Genomic DNA, 18,195 nt, shown 5'->3' with positions numbered 1-18,195 from the left:
GTGCTACAAACGATGTATCGTATAAATCGAAGTAGGAGGTAAAACGTTACTCGGAATATTTGCAGCATTGTTTACACAGCATTATTCGTGTAAATAAAATTTTTCTCCTCAATCTCACATTTCTACCCTGAGTGCTTCTTACGATATTCTCGTGTACTATAGTGTTTGCTATATAAAAAGTTATTCTCATATTACGTAACACAAAGGAAATAAAGAAATGTATCAGCTAGCAATGGATTTATTTTTTATGCACAAATTGAACAAGGAATCTATATGTTTTGGTATTTGATTCACAGTCGTCCACTCCCTCCATTCTCTTGATCCTCAGCCCTTCTTGTAACCTTGTTTCATTACATTTTCTACAAAGAAATATAAAAGTTTTGTTAGTCTTGTAATAAGCTCGGTGATAATTAAAAAAGTAACTGATGGTGAACATATTTGTTATGAAAACAATCGGCTTTGTTGGTTTTCCATATTTTAAGTCAGAATATATGTAAAGTTATACAAGGACGTAAGAGAGAGAGAGAGAGAGAGAGAGACGATTGAGAGGACTAGCAGAAGACATTTTCTGATGCGAAGTAAAGTAATTTAACTAAAGGTAATTAATGTGTCAATTTTTAAGCTAATTACCGAGAACACGAACTAATCCAATGTTATCTGGTCAAATAACCAACCCCCATGACGGTAGTGGTTAGCACATTCGCGCTACAACGCCAGGGGTCCCAGGTTCGAATCCCGGCCTGGGCATGGATGTTTGTGAGTGTCCATTCATAAATTTCATCATGTCATCATATCATCACTCATCCTTATCTTCTCAAATTAGTCAAAAGTGGCACATAAAGCAAAGTAAAATAAAGCAAATCAATCAATCAACCCATGTCAATTAATTTGTGTCGTATTCTACCTCTACAGTTAATCGTGCCGTGATGAAGGTTAGAAACTTCAACGTTGGGGGTTGTAGCACGTGACACTTACTACTCCAATTCAAGAATAACTAAAACGAAGTTTTAATCACTAAAGTGTCGGCTGGGATAGAGCTCAATCTTGTGTCCAAAAGAAGTTTTATCACCCAGTTCAATTACTCATTATATGTATTTATTGGCAAGCAAAATTACGATCACTTTTCACTGATAATGAGACTATTAAAAATATGATTTATTTAAAATTTGCAATACTCTGGTCAATTTCTCCGTCTATCACGAAAAAGCAATTTTATTTGGTCTTTGTAGAAATTCGTCTTCCACGACCAGACAAAATCACTTAAAACATTGAAATATCACTTGTGATCACATTCACAAAATATCAAATAACGCACACACAATACAATTATTAATATGAGACTTCACCATGAACGCCCGCAGGATTTTTTTCATGGAGGGGCAAGCAAGGTATTTATTTTCCACGGGGCAATTGAGGCGTATTTTCCCCCATGATAATAGTGATGCCTCCTCAAAAAAACCTGCTTCAGGCTGAAATTATCATGTTCCTTCAACACCCCTATAATAATTAACATAAATTACTCTGGCTGAAATGAAATTATGTGTGAAATATCTTCTTTTTAGCTGGACCTTCATTTTCCAGGGAAAAGGGGGGGGGACGTGAACCCTCCTTACCTCCCTTCCGTACGTCCATAGACTTCATATGTGTAGAAATTGGCAATTGTTCTAATTATGCAGCTACTAAGATCTGCGGCCTCCCAATGGAGCGATGGTATCGTCGCCGCCTTGTAATCAAGGAGTACCAGGTTCGATACCCGGTGGAGGTACATAATGGTTCTGATCCCACTTTAAACTGTAGGTCCAGCCCCTCATTGGCCTTACTGTGCATAAAGTGGACTTAAAATTACGATTCAACCAATCAATGAATTATAAGGATCTGTAGCCGACCTCCGAGGCAAAGTTGTTAGCCTTTGGAATAGACTGGAAGGGGTTGCATCACGTAATCTTTCCTAGCTGAGGGAATATTAACCTCCACGTGTAATACAATATTCTATGCGTAAATTGGCCTGTCTCAACGATTTCTAAAGGGAATATTTAACCTTCAACCGAATATTATATAATACAACAATAATATAAGTTCTTCAGTGCTTTAAAATACTTTATATTTCAGGTTCTAACTTGCATCTGTAGAATGGTAACTGTGAAATTGAATCATATTCAATCAATCGCATGTCCAACTCCAAATGTCACCGCACGACCTTATGTACTTCAGTATTCGTGTATACACTATATAGCCAAACGTCACCGGATACCCAAATGAACTTCTCATGGTCTGGGCTGTTGTTCCCGCTTTGGGCCATTAGTTTTTGTCAATAGTAACATGAACAGTGGTGTTTATGAGAACATTTTATACAGTTGCATGCTGCCCATACTATGGCAACAGTTGGGAATGGGCTTTCTTCTCTATCAGCACGATAATGCCCCTGCCCATAAAGCTGGGTCCATTGCATCGTGGTTTGAGGACCATCAGGTAGATGTGCTTAGCTGGCCCACTCAAAGCACCGATTGGAACCCCATAGAACATCTTTGGGATGAATTGGAGCGTCGGTTGCGTGCCAGATCAACTGACCGAAAACCACCGATGAACCATTCACGAGGCTATACGACGAATGAAAAAAAAAATCCATCAGTAATATATCAGAAATTAGTGGAAAGCCTGCCCCAAAGAGTAAATGCTGTGATAATAGCGAAGGGAGGTCCGACATCTTATTAGTTACCTGACTGGTGTTTTTGGAATGAACAGCACTGGGTGTCCGGTGACTTTTGGCTATATAGTGTATATGCTTGTGTGTCAGGTTTGCGTGAGAGATGGACATATGAGAGATGTTCAATATTTCATAACTTGTATTATTTCCAGATGCTCTGAATACTTTTATGTCTTGGTATATTAATATCGATACAAACAACAAACATTTGGTATTCAGTTTTAGGACTAACGAGTACCTGGCGTCCTGATACACAGCCAGCATAATCCTTTGTATGTAGCAGTGGCGGGGGGCAAAGACATTACATTTGCCTTCGTAGATAAGATTTAGCATAGTGCGGGGGCAAAAACGAGAACTGGGGGGCAACGGCCCCCCTCGGACCCCCCTAATTTCCGCCACTGTGTGTGAGGTGTGTGTTGTGTCCACTCCATATGTGTGTGATTGTCATTGCATCAATTTCATCCTCATCTTCGCCGTTAGCGAAAAGAGGCAGAAAAGGGAAGTAAAATAAAGCAATTCAGTTAATCACTGCATTTCCTCACCATATCCTATTTTAGTCTCATTGCTAAGAATAACAATTACTGTGTGGTAGTACAGTAACTCTTAGGCCCTCTTTAGACGGAAGCATTTTTTTCTGGTATAAATGCTACGTAAATGCTTCCAAAAATCATATAGCAGATAGTTAGTACTTTGCACGGACGCATTTCATGTAACACTTCGGTTAGTTTTTGCGATTACAATGTTTATAATGCATACAGCACGAAAGGCACGTCTGGTTACACCATCTTATGGTGAGTGCACGGATTTCACAATAGAAAGAAAACAAAAATATTATTCCATGCGTGTACTGTACGCGATATAAAGTATGTACTTATGCAGCGCCTTTGTTTTGTACCTAATACCGTTCTATACGAAACGTTATTCCTCTCGGTTTAATCGCTATCGGCTTTTAAAAATGTGAAGTGATACATTGTTTACATCTCACGCGGCAGCCATTATATCTCCACTCGTCACCGAGAGGTCGCAGCTGGTTGGTTATGCTACGAAAAATTCTATCCTTGATAAATGGCATGAAATATGCCATGACGTATGAAATGTCATATTTTTTTTCACTTAGCATTTTGGTCATGCCATAAAACTCCTAAGGAAAATGCTTCCGTCTAAAGCGTGGCTGACAGAAATGGTAACAATGCGAGCGATGAGAGCAAGGAAATTTCTACATTGTTTTTTTTTTTTCAACAATGATCATATTATTCGAAGTCTACAGTACTTTAACGGAGCACCATGACCATTACGTTACTCTTATCGAACTTGTTTTATTTTTGCTTTTTTCTTCCGTGATCCCATTGCCTCGGCTCCTGGGATATCCGCTCCCATGCTCCCCTTAGCTACACCTCTGACACATAATCCAATACAAAACAACGCATATATACTATACCCGCATAGTATACTGGAACGTCTCTACGGGGGGGACTGAAACACCCCGAAAACAGGTCTCAACCTCCATGCAAAAGAAGTTGAATTATAAATAATATAGGCCTATTTCAATTCATACAACAATTCGAAAGTCGAGGAAACTTTTTATATTGATTCAAACAAGCCACCTACTCTTACCATACTTTCAACTTCACCTTCATGAATGAAATGCAGTGACATAGCAAACTTCACGAATTGAAGATATACCAACTACTTTTTGAAACAAATCAGTACGTCTAGCATTGTATATCTTTCTTACACTTATTTTACTAAAATCAATTCAGTGACAATATCCCAAGATATAATAACCTATGTTACTACAAGGTGACATCAGAAAATCATATTTGCGACTTTAGAAATGACGGCGGTAAAAAAAAATGCTGAATGATGACTGGATCTCACCCGTCAAAATACAAATAACACCGGGCTACAAGAAAATGCTAAGAAATAATCTATGGACCAAAAAACATGTTTCACCGAAAAACCATTTCTGCCTGCCTACATGCTAAATTAGAGAAAAAGGCTTACTCTGCTTATCTGTACACACTGCATGTCTTAGGCTCTGTCCGTTGATAGAAACGAACTTCACAGAGCAACCCGTTGCACCACGGCACTTCATCCATGCACATGACATCGCTTTCCCTGTAATGAAGAAGTGTTTTCATTAATCCGCCACTCAGAAGGATTGGCCGTTGGTATTCTTCAGAGATAAACTATAAAATACGAATAGTTTCTATCCCAAAATTAGGCTTGACTCACGTTAGCCCTCAAGTAACGCTCATGTCACGTTCCTCTCATGTCCGGTCACTATCAATGGATAATATTAATGGTGACGTCACACCAGACGACAAACCAGGATTTGAGTCTCGACAACGAGAAAACGTGTTTTTCTCCTATCCAGATCAATGGGATTTTATCGGAAGGAGTAGCTTTAATTATTGTGACAGCAGTTATGAAACAAAATTATGATGCATATCGTACATCAATGTGAAGATGAGATTTCGGAGAATACGTCTATATATAACACATAACTTACAGAGAATAAGGTAGAGCAGGCATGTCCAACGCATCGATCACGATCGACCGGTCGATCGCGGGACGTTTTTTGGTCGATCGCAGTTATCTTTTGTAATTATACGAATAGAATATACGTTATTTGAATTCAACTTCTATAATGTATAATGGATTAATCCATTTTAATGCATATTTCAGATTTTGAATATTTATCACTATTTTTTTCCTTTTTGCACTTTGCAGTACAAGGCAAGAAGAAATGCATTGCTGAAGTGATGAGTGTAGTTTCATCATACAAAAACAAATTCGAGCTAATGCTGACTGATTTAACAAATAATATTTTTGATCACTTTCCTAACATGAAGGACCATCTGGAAAAATATCCAGACTTTGTTGCTCGTATAGATAAATATGTGAGTGGAATCGGTTCGGTTATGCAAAGAGTTCGAAAACAGATTCCGTGACCTCAACATAATTAGCATAGTTGTAGAATACTTGTCATTCCCATTCAAAACATTAAAGAAATTTCAGCTGTTATCAGTGAAAACTACACAATGAGTCAGCCGTCCCTTCAGGATGAGATATCAACACTAAAAAATGACATCTTTCTCAAGAGTCGCGTTGAAGAAGAATCGCTTTGGAAGTTCGTGCTCAGAGAAAAATTCCCCAATTGGAGGAGATGCAGTGAAATTGTGCACTCACATTTCGGTTCATCTTTATACTGCCACAACAATTAAAGCTACACCTCTTGATTGAAAATCCAATTGATTTCGATAGGAGAAAAAACGCGTGTTAGCTTTGTTTGGACGCATAACGTCACATTAATATGGTCCATTGGAAAGAAAATTTGACCGGAGCTTGAGCGGGGCGAATCTTGCACAAGTATATAACTATGAACATCCTCTATCACACGAGAGGAAGTAAAAAATAATCCGCACTCTCAACATAACTTTCTTTAGATTGGTCACACTGTCTTCAGCGCTCACGTGTTGAAAGGTGGTACTATTGTGGTTACGTGACTGAGGTTTCATTCTAATCGCTTCATTTTCTTTCTTTTGTTACAAAGTAAACAGGGCCGCTCTGCTGACAGTGTGCACCAAGGAAGCACAGAGATCAGTGATCCGTTTCTCTGGTCTGAAGGTGTGTCAGGGGCTGAAATTCATCGCAGGCTTTCAGTACAATACAGGGACAGTACCCTACAGAGTAGAAGTGTGTATGAGTGGATCGAGAGGTTAAAAAATGAGCGGACAAGCGGGAAGTACGAAGAGGTAGCAGGACGCTTTTAACCTCCTCCACTGACGAGAAGATTCATCAAGCTCAAGAGGCGATCGTGATTCTGAAAAACCGACGAGCCACAGTCGTTGCGCTAGCATATTTCCTGCTAATTAGTCATCAGTGGCGTGCCCAAGGGTGCAGTTTGATGGGGGTTATATCCCCTCCTCCTTTGGCCCGGTATTCCTAAACAAAAAGGACGTCAAAGGCAGGATAAGATGGCAAAATGAGGACCGACTACTAAGAAAAGTGTTTGCAACCCCCTCCCCTTTCGAAAATTCTGGGCACGCCATTGTTTGTCACAGTTCTGTGAGTGAAATCATTTACGACAAGCTTCGGATCACTCATCTCTGTTTTTCCTTGGTGCACACTGACAGTGAAGCGGCCATGTTTACTCTCTTATAAATGAAAGAAGAATGGAAAGGTTAAGATAAAACCTCGACCACGTAGCCACAAGAGAACCACCTTTCAGCACGCGAGAGTTGAAGGCAATGTCACGAACCTAAAGAAAGTTATGGTGAAAGTGCGGATAATTTTTTACTTCCGCTACTATCGGTTAAGTGGAGAAAAGGTATGGTGGTGGTATCTCATAGCAATACTGGAGCTATTATTGAAGATGGATCGTCTGTGTGTATGGGGTAGCAATTCTGCATAGCTAGAGTGACAAATGAAACTTACCACCACGTCCTTTGAAGGACTTCCTCGCTAGGACTGCGCTGCAACACACGAGAAGAACCACAACAACTGATTTCCAGTTAGCCATTTCCTAGAATATTAAACATTAACAAAATGAAGACAATAATTATTGTAATTAAAGTAATTTGATGAACAAAATATAAAGATAGAAATTGTTGTTTACGATCTATGAAAAACTCTAAACGCGACGATGGTACGTACCATTCTCTTATTCAATTTTTAATCATGACATTACAGGAAAATGCCCATGCAGTTTCCTACATATTACATTAAATATTAAAGACGTGTCAATAAAAATACGTAGAAATAATGCAAGTGCTAAAAAATATAATAATACCGAAATCGACAAATAACATTAAAGCTTACACAAAATATGGAGGAATTGAAAAAATAAAAATTGAGATATTGACAACACTATGAGTACTGCAAAAGCACAATAATAGCACAACTGACGAATGACGTAGTTCATATTGACTTCAATCTCGTACAGTTTGAAACTCTCTCAAAATAACGAAAAGGCAAATTGAAATACCTTACAGGAATTATTTATCGGAAACAGAAAATTATTTGAAACTCAATTTTCAACACTTCTGGGCTTTCGTCCATAACGAGGAAGGAAAGACATGTCCATGTCCTGTACAATCATATTACATTGTACGATGACGAGGCTATTGCACATTCTTTCGTTCAGCATTTCCTTTCAATACACAAGACCAGTCCGAGATTTACGGTTGCACTTTAATTGAAGAGTACGGCAACATAGACGGAGATAAAATATTTGTACTGATCGACGTCAGCATTGAAGATGAAGGGCAATAAAAAATTAAAGTCCTGTGGCCCTGACGGCATTCCGCCCTATGTTGTAAAAGGTTTTGCACACGTTTTCACTATATAATTTATCATATATTATTGTCAAAACATATCCCAGTAATATCTCCAAACCAATATGGCTTTGTCCCTGCAAATCCACTGTTACTAATCTATCTCTCATAAATCATGACGTAGCAACTAGCTTAGAAGAAAGAAAACAAGTAGATGTTATCTCCAGTGTCCGTATTAACGGAGGGATACCGAGGATCCCCCTCCCCCATACAAATTTTATCCCCGAATAAATTAAAATTATTTTTATCCCTCCCAGGGATGTTTTTATCCCCCACAAAGAAAATGGAATTGAAAGCATGTATTATACAATTTCTTAAGTATGTAACAAACACAATTGAACTATCCTTTTGTTCATTATTGGTCCAGCCATGAAAGATTTCCCTGCCGAAAAGTCTGCAACCTTGTGGATTAAAGGACAGACACCATTCTTCAGCTGACCAAGCTCATAAACTAACTTTATCCATCTGTCTGACTGTCATTCCGTCAAGTATCAATATCCAGAAATTTAAAGATGATGATCTAAATTTCTACACATTCTAAGACTTAGCAAATGGTAATTTAAGGTGACAAATTAATTTGATTGGCTATCTATCAGGATGAAACAATTGAAGTCAACATTGGATACATTTTTAATGCTGCAAATTTCGGCATGCATTTCAGTTCTTAATAAGAAACTTGTGGAGTTGGGAGAACTGAGAGTGTTCGATAGTCAACAGTTTAAGCAGTCAATACCACGAACGGCGAGAGGGTTGGGCGCAGGTGGGCATTTGACAACCCAAAAATTTCTGTGCCCAGCCGATTGCCCACCCAATTAAATTTAATAAATATATACAATTGGGGTTAATGTGAATGGTTCAATAAATACGTGTGTTAAGGCGTTCACTCCATGCATAATTTACTTATGAATATTATAGAAACGTTCACGCATTTTCATTCCATAAAAAGCTTTGCTGTCTTTGGCGAAACACTGATCTATTGAATAAGTTTACTAATTCAGAGTAGAAATATTTTGAATGGAATTAATTTAAGCTTTTCATTCAACTTCCTTAAGTTTATCATTGGAAAGCGAAAGGAATTTCCGAAGCTCTTGAAACAAGAACTGGGATCTAATGCTCCCTCGTATGCTTAAGCAGCCTGTAGCTCAGGAGGCTTGGTGGAAGCTGCAATACTTTACAGACTATGATCAAAATTTGATCAGGATTATGGGCTTGAGGGCTGAAATTCCTGGCCTTCGCCGGGACGCTACATCATTTTTTTAAATGATAAGAAATGGATACTTGAAATGTGGCAAAAATATAGAAATATAATCAACTGTCTGACATAACTTGGCCAAAAAGTTATAACAGGAACTGAGTGTAGCACCCAACCGTTGTTGATTGATTTGGTGTTTTAAGTCCACTTTATGCACAGGAAGGCTAATTGGGACTGGACCTACAGTTTAAAGTGTGATCCGAACCACTATGAGCCTCCATCGGATATCGAACCCGGTACCCCTTGATTAGAAGGTGACGACGATACCTCTGCGCCATCGAGGAGGCCTGTGTTGAAATTGTTTTAGCACACCTCGTATATAAAAACATATTGGGGGGTACATGCAAAACTTATATAAGGTTTTACATTTTCAGTGCCCACCCTAAGTTTTCAATATATAGCTTCTGACCACAAGTTGAAAATTTCTGGCGCCGTCCCTGGTCAATACATATTGATTTCTCACAAACTAATAAAGGTGGAAAAGCAAAATTCAATAGATAGAAACAGTGATCAATAGAGACAGGATTTTAAAGGGTATTCCTTTTTTCATTCCTTTTTTTATTTTTCAATAGGATCATGGACAATGTTGATAAATATCTTGCAACGTTCACCCACGCCCGCAGCAACACAGCACAGGAGTACAGGCACTGGCGGCGTTCAACACACTAAACCCTGCAATTAGGTGGGTGGCAAATGTTTACTCATACGTGCTAACTACTTATTAGTCGTAGAACAAGGACTAAGAATTATCTCAGGGCTTGCTGGGTGTAAAGAAAGGTTGAACCAGGTTTATATATATATATATATGATACACATATACATTATATATATATATATATATATATATATATATATATATATATTGTTTATGATAATTATAACACAAGGATGTCCGTTAGCACACTTACACACGTGTCTTTAACTGTAACCCTTACGTGCATTGACCGGTACCACTCACCTGTATTTACGTGCACCACTTTTGGTCTCTAAGAGATAAAGGGGAGCAGGGATCATTCCTCGCAGTGAGGCGCCAGGGGGAGTATGGGGACCTAATTTTATTTAGGGCCTTGGTCGCCGCTGACATCACGGGTTCCCCTGTAAAAGAGAGTAGGTTGCACGTAGTACCCCCAACCACAGCCGGGAATTGGCCGAAACCAATTGGTACCCCCGAATAGCGGACGTTGGGTAAAAGGATTTAAGGATGCCGCGACACCCCTCTGCGTTAGCGGGGAATTGGCGACCCAGCCGGTGTCTCCTATCCAGGGACGGCAGGTTAGAAAGGAAGGTCCGGGTACTCCCAGACAAGCCGGGCAGGTAGTCCCTGAGCACCTATCAGCCGAAGCGATCGGATCAAGTAGGTAGGTTGCTGCTAGGCTCTTCTTCTTCCTCCTTTCCTTCTGGGATGGCTTCTAGTCCTCAGGCTGGGAGGCCGATTAACCCTGGAAGTTTTCCCGTTGACTTCAGGGAGCCAACTGAGCTCCTGGCCTCGCTGCGCTTGCTTTGTACTTGCGGTGGCGCATGGGTGGTGAAAAGTTTAACTACAAGTACGCGTTGCTAACTCATTTTTTTACCTATTGCAAACTTCGTACTGAGAACTATCAAGGTTACGACATTAAAAAATCACTAGTTGGAAAATCACGAGATGTACGTGTCATAATAAACTAAAACTGTGTGCATTCAGACAATACAATTAATAGTGAGCCACGCAGGACTCTGCAATACTAAACAAAGAGTCGAACAGTGTAAATGACAATAATTTATAACGTTTACAGAATACAGCGACCACGCATGGTCTAATAATAAGTGAAACTAATAACCTTAGAGGTGGATCCGTTAACATTTACAGAATACATTTAAACTAAACGTGTATGCCTCGCAGGGACATTCCGCTTAACTCTTTTATCCGAAATTAAAAAGAGAATATAGCGACCACGCAGGGTCGTTACAATCTTTCACCAACAAGATTACATGGTTTTGACTTCCCTTTATCCGTTTTTCAGCCTACATTGCATTTTTTTCATTTTTAAAAATATCTTCCTTGGTCCCTTTATTGACAAGATATCAAATATTTTGTACCGCTGTATCTTCCCTAAACAAAACATTCAATAGTGCATCTCAGAGCAAAGAAAGAACAAGCGCCTTCTACCTACTCCATGAGTGTTGGGACTTGGGAGTACGTTGCAGCGATATGCTAGATTTAGACTTTTATTGTGAAGTTTTTTAAAATTGTTTAAACTTTACTGCGTGACAGTGACGACAGTATAGAGTGTCAGTGAAATGGCGAAGCCAGGTACATGTCCGTGACTGTACAAGTGGCAGCCAGCTATGAAATGCGGTAAGCTGTTTCAAGGAAGATTTCATCGAAAAGGATAGCAAGATTATTCGCTGTAGGCACTTTACTATAAAAAAAAGTACTACAGCTTATTTTTGCACTCCATTAAAAATGTTATTTTAAATGAAAACACAATATATACCATTTATATATAAAAAGGGATACATTAAATTTCATGCATTTTTTACTTTACTTCATACGAAATTTAATGTATCCATTTTTATACATGTATGGTATATATTGTGCTTTCATTTAAAATAATATGTTTAGTGGAGTGCAAATATAAACTGTAGTCCTTTTTAATTTTTGTGCAATAATTTTCCCTTTTCTGTCTCTTTTTGGAGTAAAATATTTCCCTTTAAATCCGTTCTCTAGTCATCAAACACTAACGTAACAATTTTTCCATGGAACTCAAACAATCAAAACTTACGAATTGGTTTATCAAGTCTCAGAAACAGAATATAACTACAAACATATAATTTCATGTACCGACATTTAAAAAATCCAATTAATTCTACACAATTCTCCAGAACGCTTCCTCCATTTGTTTGTTCATGTCAACAATCGAATCATTCGATATCAGTTTAGTGTTAATTTACATTCGTATTTTTATAACTGGCTCTTTCCAGGAATTGTTGGCTGATTGCTATGGTAAGGGTGAGACGGTTAGTGAATAAGAAGGAGCAGATTTCAAAATGCCATTTGCAACGGCAGATACGTAATCCGCACATCATTGGATAGATTAAGGTTCAAAGTTTTGTTGTAGGACAATTGGTTTCGTTTATGCACTAACAATGACGCTTTTTTTCTCGTTGCAGGTAAATGACGATGCCACATGAAATGTCTTTTTGTATGTTACAATTTGTGAAGTGTGAATCTATTATGCAAGTACAACGTGAATTCCGCCGTAGATTCAACAACGTCATAAGTAAATTTACGTGTGGCATAAGAAATTCGTGGAAGGTGGTTGCATATGCAAAGGGGGAACTACTGGTCCCCCACGGACGTCCGACGAAAATGTCAAGCGTGTCCGAGAGCCCTAGAATATCTGATCATTCCTCAAATAACATTATCCCTGCTACTCTTCAAGATCTGAAACAGATCTAGGCTTACGGGTGTTGTGGCAATGCAGCCGTACAAGTTGCAGTAAATGCAGGCATTGCACCCTGACGACCCTGACACAAGGTTCGAATTTTGCGTTGCACTTGCACAATGGATTCACACTTCGCAAATTGTAGCACACGAAACGTCATTGTTAGTTCACGAACGAAACCCATTGTCCTACAAGAAAACTTGAACCTTAGTCTATCCAATAAAATGTGGACTACTTAAAGAAAAACTGAATATGCTGACCAAGGCAGAAATTTATTTTATTATAAAACATAAACTAAACGTAACGTTTCAACCTTGTAGCAAGGTCTTCTTCAGACTATGTACCAAGTACAAATGTAACAAGGTACAAGAACAGGACGATATATATACACAAAAATACTCCCCTCCAGACTATTAGAAAGTTGTAGTGGAACATTCTAGCAGGTGGATTTCCCTTGTCAACTTTACTTTCACCTGAAAGAGAATGTGGTTGGACTCTGTATCTCACGCTCTATTTCCTTCATTCTTCTTCTCTCCTCTTTCTCTCTTGTCCTTTCCACTCTTTCTAACACCTTCTTCCATTCTTTGTTTATCATCAGTCCCCCATTCCAGTTCACTGTGTCTTCTTCACCTTTCTTCTCTATTTCCTTGGCCTCTTTCCATTTTCTCACTAGCATTCTCTTCTCCCTTTCTATCTGCTTAGCCTCATCCCACTCTATATCATGTCCTGTTTCTCTCGTGTGTTTAAATATTGCATTTCTCTCTCTTTTAAGTCGTACATCATCCCTATGTTCTTTCAACTTGTCTTTCAGCCTGTTTTTCGTTTCTCCTATGTACACTCCTCCTCCTCATAGCCATTCTTTTCCACAAAAGAATTGATGTAACTGAGGTAACAAAAACAAATTTTATAAAGAATATGGAGGACAGAATCAAGAAAATATGCACAAAATAATGTGAAAAAGATGGCAAAATAAATAGCCTATGGAAACAGCTGGAAAAATATGGCTATGAGAAGGAGGATAGACTGGACATAAACAGAAGAAGGAAGAAAAGTGGCAGAGGAGATTTGGAAGAGAAAGAAAAAGAGAGGAGGTTTGGAATAAGGAGTATGGGGAAGACTGCATAAAAGATATGCAAGGTGCTTAGAAAAGCGGGCATTAAAACCTACAGGAAGAGAGGGAGAAACATGTTAAGAATAGCGAAGAATGTAAACAAGAAAAAGGAAAACAGAGAAGAGGAAGAGGAAGGGATTAGCTACGAAGTGGAATGTCAGAGTGTGTACATAGGAGAAACGAAAAAGAGGCTGAAAGACAGGTTGAAACAACATAGGGATGATGTACGACTTAAGAGAGAGAGAAATGCGATATTTAAACACACGAGAGAAATAGGACATGACATAGAGTGGGATGAGGCTAAGCAGAAGGAAGGGAGAAGAGAATGCTAGTGAGATAATGGAAAGAGGCCAAGGAAATAGAGAAGAAAGGTGAAGAAGACATAAATAACTGGAATAGGGGACTGATAATAGACAAAGAATGGAAGAAGGTGTTAGAAAGAGTGGAAAAGACAAGAGAGAAAGAGGAGAGAAGAAGGAAGAAGAATGAAGGAAAAAGAGCGTGAGATAAAGAGTCCAATCACATTCACTTTCAGGTGAAAGTAAAGTTGACAAGGGAAAGCCACCTGCTAGAATGTAAATTTCTAATAGTCTGGAGGGGAGTATTTTTGTGTATATATATATCGTCCTGTTCTTGTACCTTGTTACATTTGTACTTGGTACATAGTCTGAAGAAGACCTTGCTACAAGGTTGAAACTTTACGTTTAGTTTATGTTTTATAATAAAATAAATTTCTGCCTTGGTCAGCATATTGAGATTTTCATATCATGGAAAGAAGGCTTAATTTAATGGTGTTATAAGTGGATTACGTTCCTGGCATGTATTGTTTGTTGGAAATAATATTTTCAAACCTGCTCCTGCTTTGTGATTAACCCAGTATATTTATTTGATTTATTTCACTTCGCTTTCTGCTACTTTTGTGCTAAGCTTGAGGAGATGATATTGATGAAGAGACACTCAGAAATAACAGTCACGCACAGGTTGGTACTCAAATACAAAACCAGAAAGGCTAATCGGCACTGGACCCAGCTTAACCCAGGGGGCATAATTTGTTTTAACATGAGCGGGTGCGTGGGGGACTTTCTTACCCAAGCCGTTTTTCGTTAAAAACAACGGCTGTTTTAAATTTATAATTGAATACCTTTATTTAGACATGTTCTTGTATATTTTATTTGTAATTTGAATTTTGAATTCAAAATTGTGGGTGCGGCAGCACTAAGGCTATTTTGCACCCTTCACATTATACAGGGTCCAGCCCCTTATCGTTACAAACTTTGTAACGTTGCAGAACTAAAATCATAAAATATTAAAATCTTCTGACTTTCGTTAAAAGCTGAGGCTGTAAAGGAGCACTCTGCACAAGTAAGGACAAAACACAGGACAACACAAACAAAATTATACTGGCCATGGGGCCAGTCGCCAGAGCCTCGTTAGTCTGCAGTCCAGGATGTACTACGTGGAAGTGAGGTTGACTATTGGGTGCACTACGTGGAAGGAGCACCCCTTACACCCAATATTTTATTTGTGTCTTTGAGTTTACAAATGTTTAGTTTTTATTTCAATTCACTCATGCGATAATAAATTGTTGTTTATTCGATAAATGGCATAATGAATAGATAGAAATATTAAATAAAAATCAAACTTCATTGCTATAATAGCGGTCAGTTGAAAAAACTAATAATAATGACAAAAGCAACCAAGAAAATAGTAACAAAAATTAAATTTTACTTACATGAGAAGTTGCGTGGGGATACTCAGTTATACCAAGAATGCAAACAAATAGAAACAGTGCTCTGGTATGTAGACAAAGGTGGACGGAAGAACGGTAGCAGAAACTCGAAGGGAAGAATAGCAGAGCGGACGGTAGGGTGGCACCAGTAATATCTAAAGACCACAAGGAAACACGGTTGTGGGGGTTAACAAAGTTCCCCAACGCACCCTCCGGAGGGTTAAACTGTTGATTAGGACCGGTCGAACGCGAGACCGCTTGATTGCAAGACATAACCAGAACACCACCGGGGAGGCCTTGTTCATTGTTCTGAGAGTACTAGAGGTAGAATTATATAACATTGTGGGCTATGGAATAGGCATTATCATCATGTCACAGAAATGCTCAACTTTTCTTAGGATGCCTCCCTGTTTATGTCATGTTATCTTTCGAAATTGTTTACAAGAAATAAGTGCATTTATCGTTATCAATATGTACAAGAAGTCTTACCTTTAACTACTTACCTTATACTGTTGACTCCGATCCTGCTAACAATCAGCTCTGAAAAAAAAAATTGAACAGTGAAAACAATAAAGTTTTAATTTTTCTTTCACTTGTGTGTCCGCAATAAAAAAAATACAGTAAACTTTGATTGGACTGAACATTATGCTCACGGAACACGTTACTAAAATTCCGGATATCCCATCCGCAAGTAGGCGACTGCGGGAATGACATTGAGGAGTAACGCATGAAATAATTCACTTACACCCCCCCCCCCACACATATATATATATATATACACACAGGGTGGTTCAAAAGTCCCAGGATACCCTTTTTTCTCTGAAACGGATTCGGTAATATCCAACTTCACCTGGGTACACCCATGTGTGAGGGTTCAGGACATGTCCGTCATTTTTGATCGAGGTCAAATTTTCAAATGGCAAGGAACTCGTGTGGTGTATCAAACCACATTAGCATTTTCCAAAAAAATGCAATGCTGTAATTAGTTTTGCGATAGCTGTAACGATACAAAGTTATTGACACTGAAAGTTCTGTTTGTTGGCCAGCGCGCTCCCGTTGAATGGCCACCAAGATCTCCCGACATCACTCCTCTGGTATTTTTCTAAGGTGTTACTTGAAACAGCTTGTGTACTCCGAGAAAATCCGCGTCGCACACCACCTGTAATCAAATGCCCCATAGATGCTCATGCGGGTCCATAAAATATGCATTTTTCTTTTTTAAATATATATATATATATAGCCCCAATCCCACAACTCACTCACTCACTGACATAAATGTTCTCCATGAAGGAAGCCCCGGAGGCGAAAAATGACCGATTACGACCACCCATGAAATTGTCCCAAAAAGCCGAGAAAATTCAGAAATCGCTCACCTTGCCCTTTTTTAAATGTGAAAATGTCCTTTTTCACGTCATTAGCAACCGTTGCCACGGGCATATTTTGCAGTACACATTGTTTGCTTTATTTCATAATTGTCTAGCTACATTATATTTCTCACAGATTACACACAGATTAATGAATTCCTGGTTTTGAAAAGGTGTCTCAAAAAAGGGTGACAACTAGAGAAGAAGAAGATTCACCCCAGATACAATTATGTATATTGTTATACTCAATGCGAAAATATCTACATTGTGCTTGTTTCAACTAAATGTTTCGAGGCATGAGAACAAACTATTGTTTAGAGCTTGCCGTGCTTGTTGTTATCTATGGAAACGGACGTTGCTAGGGAACTTAAAGAAAGTTTATTTTCACCCCGAAAACTACTGTAAGGGAATTATGCTAGACTTTTCAAATTTCAAAATACAAGCATCAGAATTTATTACTGAGGCAAGGTAGGAATTTAAGGGGAATGATGGAAAACAGTTATTATCCAATTACGTTAAGAAAATATGAAAATGTCAAAAGACGTAAATTAGTCGCTATTGAATTTGTTTATGCAAAAGATCCAACTTAGACAATTTTGAATATTTTGTATATTTGTACCATATTAGAGCCCGTACACACACAAGTTACGTCCAAAACTTTCCAAATAAGCGAACAACGTCGACGAGCGAACGAAATGACGGAAAACAATTACCTTTACATTACGTTTAAAAAATGTGAAAATGACTAAAAACGTAAATACTGCTTTTCCAATATAGTGTCACTATTCAGTTCGTTTGCATGAAATATCTAACTATTTTGAAACGGACAATATTTACCCAGTTCATTATTATGAAAATAGACAATAATGTGTTGAATATTTCTACAATATTAGAGTACACACATAAAATTATTTTCAAAGTCATTAAGATCATTAAGGAACCTCATCTAAAACGTGATTGTGTCCACAACGTGGCCGAAGGTCACGAATGGGAGCTTACAAGACGTGGCTAAAGGCCACATCGAAAGTTTGTTGAGTGTGTTAATGAACTATAATAATTCCAGTAACATTTCCTCCAGTGAAAATAAGACAGTCTGTGCTATATAATTGTTAACTTAAAATCAGTGGTGGCGATTAGGTGGGGAGCAAGAGGGTGCAGTTGCCCCCCCCCCCCCTTTATGCCACTTTTGCTCCCGCACTATGCTAAACCTTATGTATCAAGCGAAAGTAAACTGTTCTTGCCCCTACCCTCAGTTTTGGAACCCAATCGCC

At 38.5% G+C, this 18,195-nt stretch overlaps 1 protein-coding gene across 1 annotated transcript; it reads right to left on the bottom strand.

Moving 5' to 3' along the window:
• Window positions 1-222: 222 nt before the first annotated feature.
• LOC145977854 (uncharacterized) lies at window positions 223-15,833 on the bottom strand. Its single transcript, XM_083110178.1, has 4 exons — window positions 15,564-15,833; window positions 7,145-7,232; window positions 4,709-4,822; window positions 223-359 (listed from the first exon to the last, which is right to left on the bottom strand). Exons 1-4 carry the CDS (start codon window positions 15,831-15,833, stop codon window positions 325-327), a joined length of 507 nt encoding a protein of 168 aa, XP_082966304.1. The 3' UTR covers window positions 223-324.
• Between the last annotated feature and the right edge of the window lie 2,362 nt (window positions 15,834-18,195).

The sequence above is a fragment of the Lepisma saccharinum genome, chromosome 23, assembly GCF_977018435.1.
Source record: "Lepisma saccharinum chromosome 23, izLepSacc3.1, whole genome shotgun sequence".
NCBI lineage: Eukaryota > Metazoa > Arthropoda > Insecta > Zygentoma > Lepismatidae > Lepisma > Lepisma saccharinum.
Note: the sequence above shows the minus strand (reverse complement) of the source record. Positions and strands in the feature narration are given on the sequence as shown.

Coding starts and splice junctions, on each gene's coding strand:
- LOC145977854 (XM_083110178.1), bottom strand. CDS start 15,833: ATGTCTTGCAATCAAGCGGTCTCGCGTTCGACCGGTCCTAATCAACAG. Junction 7,233..15,563: donor ATCCCCACGCAACTTCTCAT/GTAAGTAAAATT, acceptor TTAATATTCTAG/GAAATGGCTAACTGGAAATC. Junction 360..4,708: donor AGTGTGTACAGATAAGCAGA/GTAAGCCTTTTT, acceptor ATTTCTTTGTAG/AAAATGTAATGAAACAAGGT.